Source organism: Aythya marila, assembly GCF_965140915.1.
Source record: "Aythya marila genome assembly, chromosome: 14".
Lineage (NCBI taxonomy): Eukaryota > Metazoa > Chordata > Aves > Anseriformes > Anatidae > Aythya > Aythya marila.
The window spans coordinates 6,448,527-6,468,798 of NC_139055.1; the positions used below are offsets into that span (position 1 = coordinate 6,448,527).

The 20,272-nt window shown below is 49.2% G+C and overlaps 1 protein-coding gene across 2 annotated transcripts in view; it reads left to right on the forward strand.

Moving 5' to 3' along the window:
* Positions 1 to 10,163, forward strand: part of FGF18 (fibroblast growth factor 18) — a 69,444-nt gene extending 59,281 nt beyond the window's left edge. For both annotated transcript variants that reach the window (XM_082771873.1, XM_082771872.1), the window contains one exon: positions 9,207 to 10,163. In XM_082771873.1, the coding sequence (XP_082627999.1) occupies positions 9,207 to 9,473 (267 nt within the window). In that variant the 3' untranslated portion in view covers positions 9,474 to 10,163. The remainder of the gene's footprint in view (positions 1 to 9,206) is intronic.
* Positions 10,164 to 20,272: the final 10,109 nt, after the last annotated feature.

Here is a 20,272-nt window from a genome sequence, read left to right on the forward strand (position 1 = left end):
GACTGGTGCTCGATACATCATTTCACAGGTCAGGCCAGGTGGTCAAGAGGCCATCGTAGTCATGTTGGAGACATGTGTCAGCATCTCCTGTTAACTTAGGTTTCTCAGTAATGGCACACTACTTTAAGTCAGGTGCTTGCTCAAAAAAAAAAAAAAAAAAAAAAAAAAAGCAAAAGGTAGGTCCCTTTTGACAACCACTTGTCCTTTTGTTTTACAAAGGTATTTTTTTCTTGTTTTATGGTATGGAGTCCCAGTTGTCTGTCTGGTCACCAGAGAGCTGTGTAATAAGTTCACAGATTTCTTGCAATTCGTCTTTAGCAAACCTCATGTTTCCCTTTAGAAAACCTTACGTATTTATTATCTTAAGTACTACCAGTTCTGTCTCTCAGACTGGAGTTTTGCAAAGTCAGGGTTCATGTTGCAGACCAGGCTTGCGAGCTTGACATCTAAAGCTTTTTCTTAGCTTGTGGCAGAAAGCTGTATATTCCCTTCTGGGCAAAAAATGCCACCTTCCTGAAAGCTATGTGATAATTTAATTTAATCCTTTCTGTGTTCAAGGAGCAAGTGTCACCATAAAGCTGCTAACATCCTGTCGTCTGTGTTTCTTGGTGATTGCAGCTGTGTGTCACGTTGGAGTATTTCAGTTCCCTAGGGTTAAACATTAATTAAAATTATTGAGAGGGGGTGATCATCCCTGGTGAGCCCTGGTCATGCCTCACCCTGTTTGGGTGGAGAGGGTGTGCTGCATGTGCCTTGTGCAGACGCTTGTATCAAATTGCATTTAATTGCTTTCCTTAGATCATCTTGTGTCCCACATGCAATTTTTTTGGTCTTGAGAGCCTTTAAGATGGGGTGATATTTCTTCTAAATGTTACTTTGCAAATACGCTGATGTATTTAACAAGGAACAAAGCAATGTGGTCTTGTCTTCCCTAAGGGGATGCAGTTGAGATGTGCAGTCAGGTGGATCCAGCTGCTCAAGGACTGTTTCTGCTCGGCTCTCAAGTGGTTTTTGGATGTGAAGTGAGCACAGAGTCTAATTCGTTAGTGGAGAATAAAAAGCTATGCTTCAACAGCAGCAAAAGACAGTCCATTTGGTGTGGCCATTACAATACCATTGTTAAGGCAATGAAAAGAATATCTTGCTTAAGTATGTTTTTGTCCCTGACATGTTCTTATGCTGTCTTTTGGGTGCTTAAAGGATGGTATTAGGTTTTCCTAAAGGAGAACAAGTCTTAAAAGCCTTTCATGCATTGTTCGCAGTTACGTTTTTTTACATTTGTTGTTTACAGTTTGTCATTCACAGGCTGGAGCAAGTCTCGATGGTTTATGGATAGCACTTGGTTTGAGTGTGGGCTTCTCCTTTTTCTTAGCAATATAACTTGATGTGAACAGAACTAATGCCATTCTGCAGATAATCAATGACCTTTCTTGGTCCTATATTCCGCTGATTTAAACTCACCCCAGGGAAACTGGTGTCACTACCAGAATGTCAGCTGAATAGGATTGTGCCTGTTTGAAATGGCAACTTAGAAAGTCGGTACATGTTTGTTTAATGTGTGTAAATGTAGGATGTAGCAGGCCTACTATGAGGTCAGCAGCTGCTCTGGTCTGGCTTTTTTTTTTTTTTTTTTTTTCTCCAGTTATTGTCTAGACCTGATGTTTTAATCAAAAGTATTTAAGTTTTCCTGTGGTGGCAAAGGTCACCATATAATGAAGGGTGGATGGCGCTGCTTTTACATACCTCATACAGAAAGTTCAGAACTAGCCTGTGGGTCTCAGTGGAGGCTGCTCTAAAATGAAGCCCAGCATTGCATATAACCTAACAGGTGGTGCTTTGTATGGATGGGTAGCAATACCTTCCCACGTCTTCCTTCAGTTAGCACCTAGGAGCGTAAATTCAGCTGGATCAGGTAGGTGCAATGGTGGATGTCACAGATCTGCTCAGATGTCATGTCTGAAACCTGCCTGTAGTTTCACATCTCCTGAAGCCTAGCTTCCTATTGCAGGAGACCCAAAGTACTCACTTAAATTACATCCTCCTAAGTTTTCATAAAATTCATTTAAAGAGTGATTGACACTTCTTGTCATTAATAGTAAGTACACACAGTTCTCTGAGATGCAGTTAGGAATTTCTATTAACCAAATGTGCATCTTTCCAGATGAAGCCATCCTAATTTGCTCCAATTATGGATATGTGCCTCCCTGCCATGCTGTTAGCAATAAATTTGCCTGTGACAGAAGCAGCAGGTTAGGAGGCATGTCCTGACACAGCCACAGTCTTGCTGGGTTCACCCCTACAAGTACTTATTTCATCTCCGTATCCTTCTGTTTCTCCTGTGACAAAATGCTCTTTAAGGGTTGTACGAGGGTTGCTCAGCAGATACCAGTTAGAAAAGTGGAGTTTTTGAGTGAAATGTAGAAGGAAAGAAAAACTTGTAAACCCTCCCTTCCTTCCTTGGTTCTTGCAGTTTGTGCTGTGTCTGGCAGCTGGGCAGGACAGGGCTCTGCAAAGCCTGCAGGTCCCATCCCTCACAAGCAAGACTGTGCCCATATTTGCATTTATTTGCCCATATTTGCTTTCAGGAGTGCCCACAGTGTATGGGCAGGTGCAAAACATGGGCAAAACTAGTTTGAAACTGGGCCTGCAAATGCAGATGCACCTTCTTTGGAGAATCGCCTCTGTGGAGATTTTTGCATTACTTCCCCTGCTTTATGCATGCACTTAAATGTCCTATGTACGTAATTAACCTCTCCGGTGCTCTGGCAGACACTTTTATTGAACTGCCCATCATGACTCCTAAGTATTTTCCTCAGAGGATTGTGCAGGTTCAGAGGCCAGAGAGCTGGAGGAAACGCGCATGGAGCTGAGTAACTCTTGGCAGTTATAGATGCAGCTTCCCTGATTTACAGCCCAGTCTAGGAGCAAGAATGCATTTGGGTCAAGAGGTGTCTCTGTGGTCAGGAGTCCTTGCCATAAATCCTGGATGCTGAGCATCAGGATGCTTTTGACAGATCTGTCCCGATAATGCCTATAAAGTGCACGAGTGTGGCTGCGCCCAGCTTACCGGCAGCCGGAGCACTGGGATCTGCCGTGCTGTGGGGGGGACTTCTCCTACAGCATTTCTGGGGTTGTGGCTGCCAGCTGCTGTGCCCGCCTCGTTTGTCACGCTTTCTGACCTGCGTTTAAAAGGTGTACGTGTGAAGGGGGAGAGGTGGCAGTGCTAAAAGCTGCTACGTTAACATAGCTCCTGCCTTACCTTCCTCCGCTCGGGATTTTCCGAGCCATGTGGGGCGAGTCTGGAGGCTCTGTGTGCTGCCCATCTGTTTGACTTTGAGCTGAGCTGGTGCAAAAACACTGAAGTAATATGCTTGCTGAAAATCACATGCCACTGCGTACTTGCTGCGTAAACTGCTCTGGGGTTTTATAGGGTGATGCTAGGTGCACTGGCCTTTGGTCCTCAGCCGGGGATGGTCAGGGAGGCTCTTTGGGAGTCCTGAGCTGGACATTTCCTGAAAACGTAAGACTTCCATGCTGTCACTGCTCTGAAATTTAGAAAACAAAGGGCAGGATTTCTTCTGTATAATGTGGCGCGCGAATCTAACAGTGCCAGCATTAAAAGGGAATTCTCAGCAAGCCTTTGAAATAATTGTTGTGCTCCGTGGGGGGACCTCTCACCTGGGGTGGTGTGAGAGCCCAGCACCGTGGGGTAGCGCGGCTTGGGAAACGTCTGTCTGCAGAGGGGGAGGGAGGGATGCAGAAAAGGTCTGTTTTCAGGGATTTTCCTGGAAAAAAAAAAGGTAGGCAAGTGTCCCACTTGGACACCTTTTGCTTGAGTAGCAGCTTTCCCTCCTCCTGGGTCCTGGCTCTGCATGGGGGGCTCGTGTCTCCATGATTTCACTTAGAGCCTGGAGGGGCTGAACTTGCAGGGAGGTGATAATTAGGGGAGTCATCCCCGTCTCTCCTGAAACGCTGAGTGTCACAGCATCCTGTGCCAAGCCAGCATTCCTGGGTCCTAACAGGCACGTTTCATACGGCTGCTTGTTTGTCATTATTTGCAGCCCATCACCAGTGCTTTCGGTCACCCCAGCCTTACTCCATGAGCTCCTAATTTCAGCATGGTTTGGTGGGGAGGGGAGGGAGGTGTTTTAACATAAGCTTAGCGAACAACAGCTTAACACAGCATTACTCACAGGGCTTAATTTGCACCCTGATCTCTGCGAACAGAGAAACCTTTCAGTTTTTGGAGGCATCTCTCACTGCTCCGTGTCGTTATCCGAGCCGTTTGTGCAAGCTTATTGTTGCCGTAAAAGCCAAGGAAGTTTGGATTTGCCGGTGCCCACTGAGCCAGATTTGTGAAGCATAAATGAGAAAACCTGCCCTGGCCTCCCTTTCCCATAAAAAGCTGCTCAGGTGGCTTAGTGTTGCGGGCTAATAGGGAGGAGGAGGAGGCGGCTGCTGCACCTGCTAATGCTTTGGCTCAGGCTGGTGGCACAGAGGCTCCCGCGAATTCCCCCTGAGCAGCAAGCTGTTAGTGGCAGTAATGCCTCGCTCAGAGCCGCGCTCCTGCTACAACAACAAAGAGCCCTTTGATCCTTTCCATTTGGAGAACTTAAAACAAGAAAGCAAAACTACAATAAGACCAAGTTGGGTCATAAAAAAGGAGAGCGGGAGAGAAGGAGCACCACAGTGCTCCGGAGTGTAATTGTAGAAGCAGCAAATGCTTTGGCACTTAATTCTGCTTTAGTGTCAGTTCAACATGTTTCACGTTTAATACTGGGGAGGCTGTCGCCAAATGCTCTGCACAAACAATCCAGTGCTCCTCGTTGGTGAGTTCGTGGCACTCGGAGAGACCCTGGCTCACATGCAGCTCCCTTAACTCCGCGGCCTTCCGCTACACGCGGGGTGAAGCTGGCCTGGGGTAGATAAACAGTTCCGCAGCAGAGAGATCCCCTTCTGGACTTGGAGCGGCTGCTGCTGCCCGAGCCCTGCTTGATAAAGAGATTGCCACAGCTCCAGCTCACTGCCACGCCGCTGGGCGCATCCAGAGCTGGTGCCCGGCTGTGAATTCCTGGAGATGCCCCGCTGAAGCCACGGCTGCACGCTGCCTACCTCACTGGGTCTGTCCATGTTTCACCCTCAGGGCTGTGCTCTCTGTCACCTCTTTGCAGGCCTGCCTGATGCTTGAGAGTTTTCTGTGGAGGGTGGATTTTAGGTCAGGCATTTTGGAAGAAGTTTATTTCAAGTCTGGCTAACAGCTCCCGGGTCGTCTCACAGGGATTGGGGGTGTGTTTAGAAAATAAAAATCTTTATTTCTATGGAAAGAGCTGAGGTCTCAGGAGCTGAGCACTGGTGTTGGTGCAAGACTGAGGCTCAGTCCCGCAGCCCTTTCTGTGAGGTAGCTGTGGGCTGTGTCACAGCCACTGGTCCCAAGGGAGTTGGGGCACAGCACCCGCGTGGGGCTGGCGGTCCTGCTGGGCAGGGATGCTTCCTGCAGGGTGGGGATGCTGTACACACTCTGCTTTCAGTAAAAAAGGAGGAGAAAGGCCTAAGCCATTATACTGTATTGAGCTTTTCTCTTTAAAACTTCATTTATTCACATAACTGCCTGCAGACTGACCTCCTCCAGGCAGGCAGGTGCCAGCAGGCTGCAGAGGCAAAAGGGACTGAGCACCTCTGGCTGAGCTAGCCCCGCTCCTCAGCCTCAGGAGAGTAAAAGACAGGAGCAGCCTCAGTGCTGCTGATGTCTGTGTCCTCCTGGGGCAGGGTCTCAGCTGGGAGCTCTGCGGGTGGATTCCTCTCCCTGCATTCTGTCTGTCTGCATCCCTCATGCCAGCCCTGCTCCGAGGGGCTGCCAGGGCACTGGGGCTGGGTGCAGGTCCTCCCCTGCTGCTCAGCAGCTCCTGCCCAGCTGCGAGGCTCTCAAGAAGTCATGTTTATTTTAAAGAATCAGTTCAAAAGATAAAACTCTGTGTTTTGAAGGGTGAGTGCTCTGCAAGGTGCATCCTGACAGTGAAGTATGTATGAAATGCAGCTTGGCAGCATCTCCCCGCTGACGTTGCAGGAGAGGTTGCAGCCCCATATTGGTGGCAAAGAACTGCATCAAGAGCTTTCAGAGAAGGGCAGGCTGCCTTGTCACCGGCTGTCTTGGCCTGAAAGCCACTCACACGTGGTGAGAGCTGTCTCCCTTTTCTCTTCCATCCTTCTCTCCCACAGAGGAGAGAAGGACCGAGGCAGCAGTCTCCATGAGTTTTGGGCTGCTGTTTTAATGGGGATGTGATGAAATGATTGACACCTGATAAAAACAAGGTGACAGAAAATATTGAAAACCCTTACAAATTGTTATTTTGCCCTAATAGATTACTGTGGGTCCAGCTCTCCATGGTGTAGGTAACGTGTGTGAGTGATTTATGCTCTATTGGAGATTATAACAGATGCTGTAAAATCATCTTGTAAGTATTTGAAAATCATTTGTCTGTCTCTGACATGTCTTAGCACGTACAGGAATGCTCTGTTTGGGGAAGAGCAAGGTCCTTATCCTGATTTATCTTGAAGTACTTGTAAATGTTGCTGTAATTTCATGTTATCAAATCATTTAGCTCTTCCTCTTCCAGAACGAAGTTATTTTATCTCGTGTACCTTGTTTACTTCAAATTAGCCCTGAGGTTGGCCTGAAGTTGCACCTTGTTATTCCTACACCTCCTGTCTCCGTCTTAGCCTCTGTCGGCAAATTTGAAGGTATAAGTAAATACTTCTCTGTTATGAATAGAATAACTTCCCCCTCCTACACACACGTTTTCTTTTAATTCCAGTCTTCGTTTTCCATGAGAAACTGACATTGCAGTGCAAGCGGAAACCTCCCAAATTGCATGAAAACGCCTCAATTCTCCTAGCAACAAGGTCAGGGCTCAAAGCCAGGACCTTTCTGCAAGCGCGAGGGAAACAGCCGTTCCAATTACCTGCTGCCCCTGCAGTACAAATTCGGTCGGTTCATCAGCACCTGGTTTTGGGTGGATTTGAAAGCCAGCCATGGTATTGTTTAAAAGTTCTCCATTCATTGGTGAAAGGTTTCTAGTGGGCTGAGCCCTGAGAAACCTGGGGCTGGTTTTATGGCCTCACATTGAAACCTGGTGGAACCCTGTGGTGTCAACTGATTTCCCCCTTCCCCACTCATGTGGCTTTGATCAAACCCAGGGCTCGGAGAATGACCCCCCCAGGAACTGAAACCACAGTGCTTCGCCTAGTTCTGCCATTCATTAATGCATTTGTAACCTTCAGATTGCGGATGATGAAATTAGGACCTTTGTGCCTGGCCCAGGATGGAGTTTGCTGTTGTATGGCACAGTTGGCTCTGTCCCCGTAGGCGTGCAGACCCCGGGTTAGCTGTTTGATGCTAGAGGAAGTCATCCGGTGCCATTTTTCAAACCTTCTGCCTGTTACCGTCCTGTTCTGTTGTTGCAGAACTTGCTGGGATCTCTCCTGCGCTCTTAATGAGACCTACGTGTGGTAACGAACCCCCTTAGACAGGATGGTTCTAGGTTAGCACCACATGTTGCTGCTTGGACTGTTGGTGCTTCTTTCCTGCCCCTGCACACCAGCTCCCCCGGAGTGCACCAAGCTGCTGCGGGTGTGCAGGGCTTCAGGGAGGCTTTCAGGATGCAGCAGCAGCCTGGCCCCACGGAGCTGGCCGTGGGGAAGGGGCTCGTTCCCCCAGCATCGTGCCCACAGCAGCCCTGTGAGGAGGGGCTGGCCACTGTTGCTTCTCTGTTCCCCCAGGGACAGAAAGGTCTGGCACCGGGGTGTTTGTGTGGAGAGGGATGAGTTTAATCATAAGCACGGGCCTGCAGTACCCGAAGCCCCTTACTTGACTTTGCTGGGCAGAGTCTGTAAAACACACAGGGCTCATACGATATCCAGGGCTGAAGTGAGCCTGTATCTACATAATATCTTCTGATGCCTAAAACAAAGCGCTGGTGCAGGAGGCACTCAGTGTGTGATGTGGTCTAGGTGCACACCAGTAAATCAGCAGTTAAAGGACAAAACATGTCTTCTGGCAGAGGACTGCAGGTGAGAAGAATTTCTGCTGTGCATAACAACTTAAACGTGCTGTTGGGTGATGCTGGAACCCCCTCCAGTGCTGTGAGTGCTGTGCAGATTGGAGTCCTGAATCCAACCCGAGACTGATATGTTGTCACACTCCGAATCCAGTTCTGGGACTGGCAGAAAGCCTCCAAGCTGAGGAGAACCCATCTTGCCAAAATCTCAAACCAGTGAGCGGTTTGAGGTCTGGGTGCTGTCCCATCACGGGCCCGTGGCAGTGACGGGGAGGTGTGTTTGCATTAGGCTGCGTCTGAATAGTCCTGGCACTGCGGGCGTTTTGCTCCCAGGTGGTCAGGGAACAGCTCTCACACTCAGGAGCATCTGACCTCCAGTGCTGCATTCAGTCCTGGCTCCCTCTGTGAAGAGGCAAGCAATTTAGGGGCGTGCTGTGGGGTGGATGTGGTGCTCAGGGCACCGCTGTCCCTAAGCTGTCCCCAAGCTTCGTTGGCTTTGGGGTGCAGGAGGTGTGTAGGATGCAGACCCATCCTGAAGGGGCTGCTCCAACATGGGAATCCAAGTGGGGTCGGCTCGTTCCAGGAGCCCCATGCGTCATTTATTTGCCTGCTGTCATGCCTGGGAGGCTGGGGGAGTGTTCAAAGCACTCAGAAAGCTTAGAGCAAGACTTATAATAATTTTAGAGGGATTTAGGTAGTTGTGGACACAGCTTATAAGGTATTTTTGGAAATATATCAAAAGTGAGCAGTAGTAGCAGAAGCACTGTTGTTTGGCCCATGTGAATTTTTTTTTTTCTTCCCCTGATCTTGTATGGGGTTTCCCTGGAACAAGCTCAATTCATCCTCCTTGCTAGTGGAATACGCAAAGCGAAATGTCTTGCTTTGCTTGCAGTTGAAGGAGCTGGACTGGATAAACTGTTGTCTTTGAAAAATCTCCCCTCGGACAGAAGTACTTAAAAAAAAAAACACATAATGAGTGATCTTATGTTTTTTAATCATTTCTATTTGAGCTGATGTTTGTTATTGCTCCGATTATCAATGTTGAACCAAAACCAGAGTCCAGATGCGATGATTTTATTTATGCCAAATTGGGTTTTGGTCACTGTGCTTGCATTTGGATAATGATTAATGATTTTTTTTTTTCTTTTTCAGCCTGATGGCACCAGCAAGGAGTGTGTCTTCATTGAAAAAGTCCTAGAAAACAACTATACGGCACTGATGTCAGCAAAATATTCAGGCTGGTATGTTGGATTCACCAAAAAAGGGAGGCCACGAAAAGGGCCCAAGACCCGGGAGAACCAGCAAGATGTACATTTTATGAAGAGGTACCCAAAGGGGCAAGTGGAGATACAGAAACCTTTCAAGTACACAACAGTCACCAAGAGGACTAAGAGAATACGACCCACCAACCCCAGTTAAAAATAGACAAAACAGTGTCACAATAATAAACCACAAAAAAAAACTGCACCAGAGGAATATTTTTACATTAAAAATAAGGAAGAAGCTCTATTTTTGTACATTGTGTTTAAAAAAAAATAAAAATAAAAAAAATTAATAAAAGACTAGATGGCAAACGCTGGGGAAAAGCTGTTAGGGATTTATTGTGACTTGAAAAACAAAATGAACTGCTCTATTTAAATTGACTTCTTGTTGTTGATGACACACAGGTGCTTATTTCTCTTTTTGGAAAGGACAACTTTTCAAGCATATCCCCAGAGGAAAAAGTAATTATTAAAAATAAATAAATAAAACCAAAGAAAACCAAAGTTCTTTCCCAAAGTTACTGAGACCCTGCCCTGAAAATTGCCAGTTTTGCAGTAATCTATTTATTGTCTGCTGCAAGCTGGACCGAGACAAGATGGTGTGTGCCGCAGTGACTGAGTTTCCGTGGAGTTCTCGACGCATCGATCTTCTGTAACCTTTCTGACGACATAAGGTGTCACGGCTCTGTGATCCTGCATTATGCTCAGTTCTGGAGAATGCTGCTAAATACATTCAAGTGACTACAAAATGACCTAGTACACCAATGATAAGGGAATATTTTAAAACCAGCTATATTATATATATTATATATATATAAGCTATTTATTTCACCTCTCTGTATATTGCAGTTCCATGAACCAAGTATTACTGCCTCAACAATTAAAAAATTATTTAAAACACATGTATATATTTTTGCTGTTCATGCTTCTTTCCCTTTGCTGAATAGTGGTGTTTTTTTTTTTTGTTTTTTTTTTTTTTTTTTTTGTTTTTTGTTTTTTTTTGGATGGACATTTACCTTTGATGTGAGGGCTATACAGTATGTTTGAGATGGTTTCCCCACTATAAACATCATTGCTAATTTAATTCTGTGATTCCTCCTTTTCCTCTAGATTGTCGTCTTTCTTCTCCCTCATTTCCAAAAGGGAGAAATCTTATGTGGGGTGATGGGCTGATGTGCTGGAGTTTTTCAAGAGCGAGGCTTAAATTTGATACTTTTCAGTACACCAAATATTTCCTAAAGCTTTGGCCAAGGAGAAGGTAAACTGGAAAATTAGCATATGACTCAATTAACATGTTCTTACGTGTAGTTCGTGTTTCCTTCACAGGAGTTTTTGAGAGGGTCTATTTGTTTCCATGGAGTCGACGTGATTCAGTATTCTTCTATCTTTTAAAACTCTCCCTAGACCTAGCAAAGCCCCAAACAGACCCATTCCCTCCTTGCCCAGTTCCTCCAGCCTCTCGCTGATTTGCTTTCCTCCTCAGCACAGCCAATTTTCCTTGCAAGTGTTTTGCAGAGAATTTGGATGCTGTAAAGCCACATGTAAACATGAAGCACTGCTCCCTGTTTGCCAGCAGCATGTACTGACCCACCTGGTGGGGTAGGTGAGACAATATTAAATAGAGACCAGCAAAAAGGTGGAACAATCAACCTTAAATCATTGCTGAAATGACAACTGAGCCCCAGTGAAGCTTTAAGGAAAAGCTCGCTTGACTTTCTTCTTGCAGTGTGCGCACGTTGCTGCACTCCCTGATTCCAGCCAGGGCTCCAACTGCTCAGAGCCACTCAGAAAGCTTTTTCTTGTTAATCAGAGGAACGGCTCTCCCAAGAACAAGCTTTCTCAAGATAGCTTTGAGAGCTGCAGCCAAATCCTGCAGATCAAAGCCGTTTGGGGAGATGGTGCAGATAAGCATGCAAACTTGAGGATGCTTATCTGAGCAAATCTCCAAACCTCGCAAGCCTGGAGAAAAATGAACAATGCTGAGCGGGGTCACGCCAAGCTGCTCAGCGAGAGGCTGGGCAGCCTTACAGGTGATGCCCTACCCATGTCTGTGGGCAGTGGCTTGGGCAGCCCATTTTCCAGTGGGAGCCACTCCTGACCCACCTGGGGACCAGCACCGAAGCGGGACCTCGCTGTCTGATGGCACGGTGGTGGATATGGTTGGTGGGGGCTGGAAGGCTTTGCCAGTTTTGCCTTCAGATTGATTCACGTGGGAGAGATTTGGGGAGAGTTCAGAGAAGCTCTGGGGGTGGGCGATGGGGAGCGGCTGTACATTTGCTGTGTGAGTTCATCCAAGAGGAGAAACCCAGTTGCTTTCCAGAGCAAGAAAGGGTTTATGGATGCCTTTCTTCTCCTTGAAATACAGCCATGGCCCATAGCACTGAGGATCGCTGTCAGCACGACAGGGTTTGTTTGCCGTTGGGGAAATCAGAAGGGGTGGAGGCAGTGAGTGATGGAGAAGGGCTGGGCAGGAGTCTCCTGTGAGGCCAAGACCAACTGGGGGTGATCTGCTCCCTGTTCCATGATGCCCACAGGAAGGGGTTTGGAGTCTGGCAAGTGTGAACTAGGGGCTGTGCATTGGCAACAGGGGCTTCTGACAGTTGTGGTTTGCAGAAATAGTTGGTGGAGAGCAGTGAGGTGGGCTCCTCAGGCTGTGAAAAGTCACTGTGGTGAGAAAATAGCACCCTGGGTTAGGTGCCTTCAGAGAGCTCTGTTGGCTGAGGATGGTGTGTGCTGCGTATGTGTGTTTGAACATCCGCTCCTCACACTTCATTAAAACAACAACCACAAAAAGCAGAAGGATAGATGAGACGATTTCATCACCAGGCTGCCTTCAGAGCACCTTCAGGAAGGGCAAATGGGTGCTCGGGAGCAGAGACACTCAAGAAATGAGAAGAAATAGGGGAAATCCACCACATGCCAAGAGCTGGGCAGGCCAATGCTGACAGCCACTGGGCACATGGTGGTTCTAGGCCTGGGTCATGCCCCATGGTTAGGCCGGAGGTTGCCAGCAGCCCCGTTCTCTGTGGAGAAGAAGCTTTTCTGCGTTTATTTCTTCCTTTCAGAAATTCTTCAGGCTCCCTGGATATGATCTGTGGTTCCCTTTGTAGGCTATTACCTTTCATTTACTTTATAATTGAAAACTGTTAATGAGGATTTAATTACTATTGTGGAAATAACCTCAATAGCAAGGGGTGTAGCGCTAGGCGATTGCTCGAAGCAACTGACGGCATGAATGTGTGTGGAGCTCTGGGTGGGCACATTTTAAACAAATACACGGCTTAATTGAAGTTCATAATAGCAGATTGTAACTACGGCTCGAGGAACTACGGCTAGATGTGTAGCGATGTTTTCCTAGCTGGGATCAGATCGTGGCATGCTCTGGGAACGCCATGGTTGGGTTGGTCATGGAGCTGGGTGCAGGTGCTGCAGGGCCCATGGGCATGCCAAAATGTGAGTCTGTCCTAGGGGGGACACTTTGTAGGTCCAGAGAAGAGTTTTTTGTCAATACGTTGAGTGATTGGCACAAACTGGACTGCTGGCTGGGGAGACCTTCTGTGTGGTGGCTCTCCTGGTCGTTCTCCTGTGCTGGTCCCATGACAGTGATGGGTCAGTGGTCCATGCCCAGCTGGGCTCTGAGGCTGTCCTGAGCAGAGCCCAAGCCCAAGGTGAAGCACTGGAGCTCTGCAAAAGTCTGGATCCTGGTCCAGATCTAAACTTTGCACCGGTGTGCTTCCCATAGCACCTCTTGTCTGAGGGGCAATGAGAAGGGAATGAGTCTGGACAGAAACAGGTCCAGCTGTCATCGGGGCAGATACAACCCAACTAAAGGGTCTCGTGAACTGCTGTCTGTGCTGTGCTAAGATCAGCCCTCCCCTTTTCAACCTCGCCTTCCATGGAGCTCTGGGCAGAGAAGGGTGCAGCAAACCTTCACCACAGCTTTGTTGCACCCTGCCTGGGGCTCAGCACCAGCCAAGAGGCCAAGGAGTGTCCGGGTCCCCATGCAAGGTGCCCAGGTGAGCACGGCTAACCCCAGCAGAAGCTGGTTTGGTGTTTCCTGCTCAACAACGGCATATTTTTGTTCTGCCTTTTTGAACAAACGCAGCTGTCATTGCAGGCTTGGCCCCACCAGGCTGGGCTGTAGAAGACGGTCAATCGATTTGTCTCCCTGGGGAGACTTTGTCCCCCAGCAAAACTCTGACACTGGGTTGGCTCTAGGTGGGATGGGTTGGCTAACACAAAACACATGTGAACTTGGATGGAAGAGCACGCTGCGTTACCATACCTAGCTTTGGAAAATAAGGTTGTGTTATGTGAAGAAGTGCATGTGTGTGGAGCAGTGCTGGTTCTTTAATCTCCAAGGCAGGTACCTGCCTACAAAGAAGGAGGAGGTGTGTGGATGCCGGTGAGACTCTGAACAGTCTCTGCAAAGCCCTTTGCCTGCCCCGGTCTCCCTCACTCAGCCCTTGGCAGTGGCAGAAAGGGAAGGACAAAGCCTGGGTGACCCTGGGGAAAAACTTTTCTCCTCCATTCTCTCTCAAGGCATTAAACATTGCAATTTTTGTCTACTCCAAGGGAAAGCAGGTATATTCCTATGCATAATTTCCTGATTTACTGCCAAAGGGTGGAAGTTTACACTTAAGATTCACAACAGCTGTTTAAAGTGCCGCTGTCTCGTGCCAGCCATACCACCTGAATGGCCAAGGGATATATATAAAACTTCAATTATTTTTTGAATGTTTGTTGTTATTCATTTGGAGACGGATGAGAGGAGATTCCTCACGAATGATGTAACCTACGTAGACTCTGTTATTTCCAACGGTGTGAGCTGAAAAATTAGGGAGGAAAAATCAGGTCAAACTGAAACTTTTCTTTTTTAAGTGAGACAAAGTACTGGGTGGAGAGATTTGGGTTTACCAAAAACATTTAATTCAACCTATTTAACAATTTACTTCTTCTCTTAAGTGTAGATGATTTTAAAGGTAAAAAAAAGACAGAGACAAATCAGAAACTTCACGTTGAAAACAAAAAACAATATTTGGTGTTGAAAGAAATTTCCCCTGCTTATTTTTCAGTGGAAACTGATTTCAAAATATCCGAAGAGATTTGAACTCCCCCCTCTAAAATGCTGTCCCTGTGGCAGTTTGTCTCTTCAGCAAATGCCACCCCACTCCAAGCACTGGTGTGCTCTGTGTGAAGACACCCACAGATATTCCTTGGAGCCTGTGGCCATCCCCATGGCCCCAGGCCTCCTGGGTTAGCCATGCCTTGCTCGTTCCTGCTGTTCCTCCACCACCACCCCCTTGTCTCCAGGACATGAATCTCAGCTGATGAGGGGAGCAATCGTAACCAGAGGAAAAGAGCTCATAGCATGGTTTACTTTATCCCATGGTGTTTTAACCAGCCTCATGTAGGAGGGCGCAATACCTGTGTGGGGGTATGGATCCAAAAGGCCATGGATCATGCCAAGCTGGGAGCCCCGTGGCAGAGCATATGGGTGGTGGGGGTCCCGGTGAGACCAAAGGGATGGGGCCAGGGAAGGGCATGGAGACCCCAAGCACCCCTCTCCTAGCCCAGCATCCCAAACCTGCTCAGCCCAGCTGCATTTGCACCTGCTAGAGCAAGGGAAGTCCTTTTGCTGTCAGAGCAGGCAATTCTGAAACTGCATCCTGAGTAAGCTGGAGGAGCTGTGGGAATCTTGGGAGAAAGCTGTAATTTGGAGATTTCATCCCAAAACTTTCCAGCTAAGGAATCTGGAGGAACGCAGCTCTATTGGGGTGTTGCTGTCCCTTGTCACCATCAGTAGCCGGGAGAAATGTACCTTCAGCAACCTTGGCATGGGCGAAGAAGAAAGGGAGAAGGCAATGGCTTTTGGGGCATTTTGTGATGCTTCCCAGCTTGAAGCAAGCCCTGTCCTGGGCTAGCTGGGAGCCAGCTGTCTACTTGAGGGATGTTGTGTGCAAAGACAGGAGGAAGCAGTGTCAGGAACCACGGAGCAAAGCGATGGTGTGAGATAGGCCATGGCCCAGGGCACGTAAGTGATTAGTGCATTAGTTTCTGGGAGGTAGCACATGTTACTTTGATCATATGACCGTATTTGCATGAATCAGAATGTAAAAATCTTGGCTGGAGTTTACAAAGGAGCCTAAAGGAATTAGCTGCCTATCTACCCATGTATCTGACACAGGCAAATAGTGAAAACCCTTCCACTCCTTCATGGCACTATTATTTCCCAAGGAGAGTCAGCTACATGGAGCTTAAATGTTGTTTACAGCAATGGCAGGCTTTAGGGCTGTGATCATCTCTGCTCGAGAGTTTTCAAAAGGATAAAATGAGCCTCCTATTATAAGGGCTGAAAATGATCCTAAATGAATAACACACATGCAGCTTTTGCAGGCACACATTTTTGAGACATTGGAAATGTTGGCACATGCAAACAAACAAAAACACATGTCTCAGGTCTCTGGTTTTCATAGATTTCTGCATGCCATGACATTTTGGGGGGTGGCATTGCCAAGAACTAACGAACCAGATTCCCCAGCTTGGCTCGCAGACCTGGCTCGGGGACACGGGGACCATGAGGGGAAGCTTTGGGCTGGGAGGGGAGCACCCAGCAGAGCCCTCTGTGGATGCTGCTGCCTGTGGAGGAGGCAGCAGGAGGGAGGCCATCCTCTTTGCCTTCCTTTGTGAGCAAGGTTTGCAGCGAGGAGGCTCTCAGGAGGCACCTGAGACTGGGTGTAACACCCACCTCTGCTCAAATGCCAAGAGGGAATGGAGCCTGCTTGCTCCGGTGTGGCTCTGAAACCCCAAAATACTGCCCACAGCTTTAGGCAAGTTATGGGACTGTGACAGCCGTGACGTTGGTGAGTGCCATCAGAGCCAGTGCTGGGGACCTGTCTCCTTGTCCAGGCTATGTCCCTGTGCACCAGCAGTTCCCATCCCATCTGTCCATCTGAACTGCTAGGGAAAGGCAAAATACCATTTCCTCTGGGGTCAGATATTTTGGAGAGGGAAGAAAGCAATTTGCGGCTGTGTTGTCTGCTTGATCAAAAGTGTTACCGGACTCTGCTACACAATGTGCGCTCCTTAAACCAGTCCCAATTAGCCCTTCTTGCTAATGCTGCGTTTCATTCCTGGGAGACTGCACTGGGAGAGCTGTTATGACTTTGTGATTGTGCACATACCTTTATGTGCTTTCATTCTTAATCCCCTTTTTGCAGAAGCCAAAAGGTCTTCCAGCCAAAAAGGAAATCAAAACCTTTTGTTGGCTGCTTCATAAGAATTAAGGGTGGGATGAAGGTTGTAGCAGGATCTTAATTAGCCATTGTAAATAACGAGAGCGGCAGTGCCTGCAACCATATACCACCTTGGGTTGAGATATTGTCAGACCACACAAAGCTAGGTGAATGGGCAGCACAATGGCAGCTAAAATTCACCACCGGCAACCACGGGGCACGGCACTCTGCAAGGAATAGCTTGAGCTCTGCGCACACCTCCGAGGGCTCCAAATTAATTGCAATCACTTGCACTTTTCTTGAACCATCCTCGACGACTCCGAGGTATTTTTCCTTTTTGCTGTCAGGAAAGTAAAACAAAATATGGGGATGGTTAAAGAGAGGGACGAAAAGTATTCCTGAAAGGCTGCCTGCTCATGTCGGGAATCCCGAGGAGACCCGTGCTGAAGTGCTGGGCTCCGGGCTGGATATCTGATCTCGGAGGGGATGTAGGGGGAATAATAAGTGCTCAGAGGCTGACAATGCAAACGATTAGAGGCCTTGCGAGGGAACGCTTTATGAAGAGGTATTGAAAGGACTGTGCCCGCCTCATTTAGAGACAGGAAAGTAATGAATAGTCTAGACTGCAGGGAAAGTGAATGGGGATTGCCCGCTCACCTGCTCCCAAAACACAGGCGGGGAAATTCCATGAAAGGCAGCGGGCTTCAAACCTGGTAAAAGAGATTGGTTCTGGGCTTGGGGAAAATTAGCACAGGGGCTGGAGACTGACCACTGGGACTGACCACTGGGACTGACCACTGGGACTCACTGCGAGGTGGGTGTGGGGCACGGCTGGTGGGACAGGGCTCAGGACTGGGTTTTGTCCCTTGGGGCTTGGGCTCTGGGAGTGCATCCATGCTGGTGATAGCTCTGATCTGGGGAGGGGGACCAGGATGCAAAATTAAGACCTGCTCCACAGCAATGGAGGACTTTTGTTTTGAGAGACCTGCCTTGGACAAGGAGGGCACTTAGCACCATATCTTTATGGATGGGCGGTTCTCCCCTTCCTCATGGTGAAAGCTGTGGTGGCTTCTCCCTGCTTTATTCATGCTAACCAGCTCTGCACATGTCGTGGTTCCGCTCGAGTGGGCAGCCGAGCTCCACCACAGCCGCTCTCTCACTCCCCCTCCTCAAAGAGGAATGGGGAGAAAATATGTGAAAAGGGCTCAAGGATTGAGATAAGGACGAGAAAATCACGCAATAATTATTGTAACGGGCAAAACAGACTCGGCATAAGGAGATAGTAAGATTTATTGCCTATTACTAACAAGCGAGAGAAGTGAGAAAACAAAGAAAAAAAAGCAAACCAAAAGCACCTTTCCCCCCATCCACCCTCTTCCACCTCCTCCCCCCGAGCAGCGCAGGGGAACGGGGAAATGGGGGTTATGGTCAGTCTACAGCACTTCTTCTCTGCCGCTCCTTCTCGGTCACTCTCGTCCCCTGTGCTGTGGGGTCCCACCCACGGGATGCAGTCCTTGATGAACTGATCCGGCGTGGGCTTCCCACAGGCAGCAGCTCTTCCAGAACTGCTCCAGATATGGGTCCGTACCACGGGGTCCATCCCTCAGGAGCAAACTGCTCCAACCTGGCTCCCCTACGGGCAGCAGCTCCTGCCAGATCACCTGCTCCTGCGTGGGCTCCTCTCCACGGGCTACAGGTCCGGCCCGGAATCTGCTCCGGCAGGGGTCTTCCACAGGCGGCAGCCTCCGTTGGTGCAGGGCCACCTGCTCCACCGTGGTCTCCTCCACGGGCTGCAGCGTGGAACCCTACTCCACCGTGGTACTCCATGGGCTGCAGGGGGACATCCTGCTTCACCATGGTCCTCACCACAGGCCGCAGGGGACTTCTGCTCCGGCGCCTGGAGCACCTCTCCCCCTCCCTCTACACTGACCTTGGCACCTGCAGGCTGTTTCTCACTCCCTTGACTCTCCCGGCTGCTGTCTGGCGCAGCGTTTTTTTTCCCTGTCTCAAATATGCTCTCACAGAGGCGCAAACAACATCGCTTATTGGCTCAGATCTGGAAAACAATGGGGCCCTTCCCAAACATGGGGCAGCTTCTAGATCTTTCTCACAGAAACCACCCCTATAGCCCCCTGCTACCAAAACCTTGCCACGTAAACCCACTACAGCACAAGACACCTCCCATTGTGCTTTGGAGTCTTTTCCCTTTCTAGCACACACCCCTGTCATCTCTCATGCTCCTGTGCTGGCTGAGGGAGCAGCCAAGGGGCTCCGTGATGCCCCCTGGGGTCCTTCCTCCCTTCGTTACCATTCCACCCCTACACGAAGATCCAGAGCCATGTTTCCCCAAGGAGCCACGCTGCCTGCAAACACCATCCTGCATTTCCTCGTGGTGGATCCCAAAGTACATCCCACGAGGTACAGGCCCGCCTGCTCACATGGCAGCTGTGTGCACCTGGTTGGAGCTGGAGAGGACAACCGGCTCTGCCTCCATGGAGCCACCTGGCTTCCTCCAGAATAGTCCCACAAAAGCAATTAAGTGCAGATGGTCCTGCTCTGGGGGGTGGAGAAGCAGTGTGGGTGCAGAGCGGGGCCGTGCAGGGATCGGGATGTCCTGGGCGGCTGAACCTCACTGCTGCTGCTGCTGCTGCTGCCAGCCGTCCCCGTAGGTGGTCTGAACCTAGCCTGGAGTGCCCTAATCTCCAATCTGCTGTAGGAGCCAGGTGGTTCAGGGCTGGCTGTTTGCTTCGTACCTGCACGAGGTGTGAGCTGGGACCACGTCATGTGCTCAACACCACCAGAGCCTCGCCCTCCCCGGCCAGCTGCTCCAAGCAGGAGGCTCGGGTGGTGGGACATGTGCTTGGGGGTGCTGCTGTCCCACCACCTGCTTGTCCACGGGTCCTGCAGAAGCCCTTCTGTTTCCCTGGAGCATCCAGAGCCTCCCCTTGCAAATTTACAGGTGGCTCGTGCCCGGCACTGTGTGGTGCAGGAGCCAGGAGCAAGGCATGGTGTCGGGGTGCATGCCTTTGCATTATGCTGTTCATCCACCAAAGCCAAGTGGTTCAGGCACCAGGATGGAAACCAAACCCTTTTTTGCTGCTTCACAGCCAAAGGCAGGGCCGTGCTGGCCTCTACTCAGCGGTGAGGCAGCGCCTTGGAGGCTGGGCAGGGAGCGGAGGCACCTGGAGCTGCCCCAGGTCCGGGCACACACAGAGCTCCAGGATGGGTAACCACAAGGCATCGGAAACAGCACCAATGGGGGAAGAAAAATCGCATCAAAGGGGCAGGTGGGGATGAGCAGAAGCAGTTTGGTCTGGAAGCTTCCAGAGAAGAGGTTGTGGGTGAGAGCGAGAGTGGGGCTCTGGCTGGGCTTGGAGGCTGGAGAGCCAGGGAGGGCTGCGCCCACGCCTCCTGGCACAGACCCTGCTGCGAGCATTTTGGTTCATTATCTGCTTCTGGGGTTTTATTATCGACTTCACATCCATCCCGCAATATCTCCTCCGCTGTTTGGAGAGCGTGGCTGCTTCCAGACCAGAAACATCCGCATCTTCCTGGAGGGCAGGGACACCTGCTAAGGAGGCCGAGTCCCTGCACCCACGTGGACTGGGGTAAATTGAGTCAATTATCTCCCTGCATCTCTGTTGAAAGTGGTACTTAATCCTTTCCTCTAAACCTTTTATCTGACATTAAATGGTCATTAGTTTAAAAGAAAAAAGTTAAG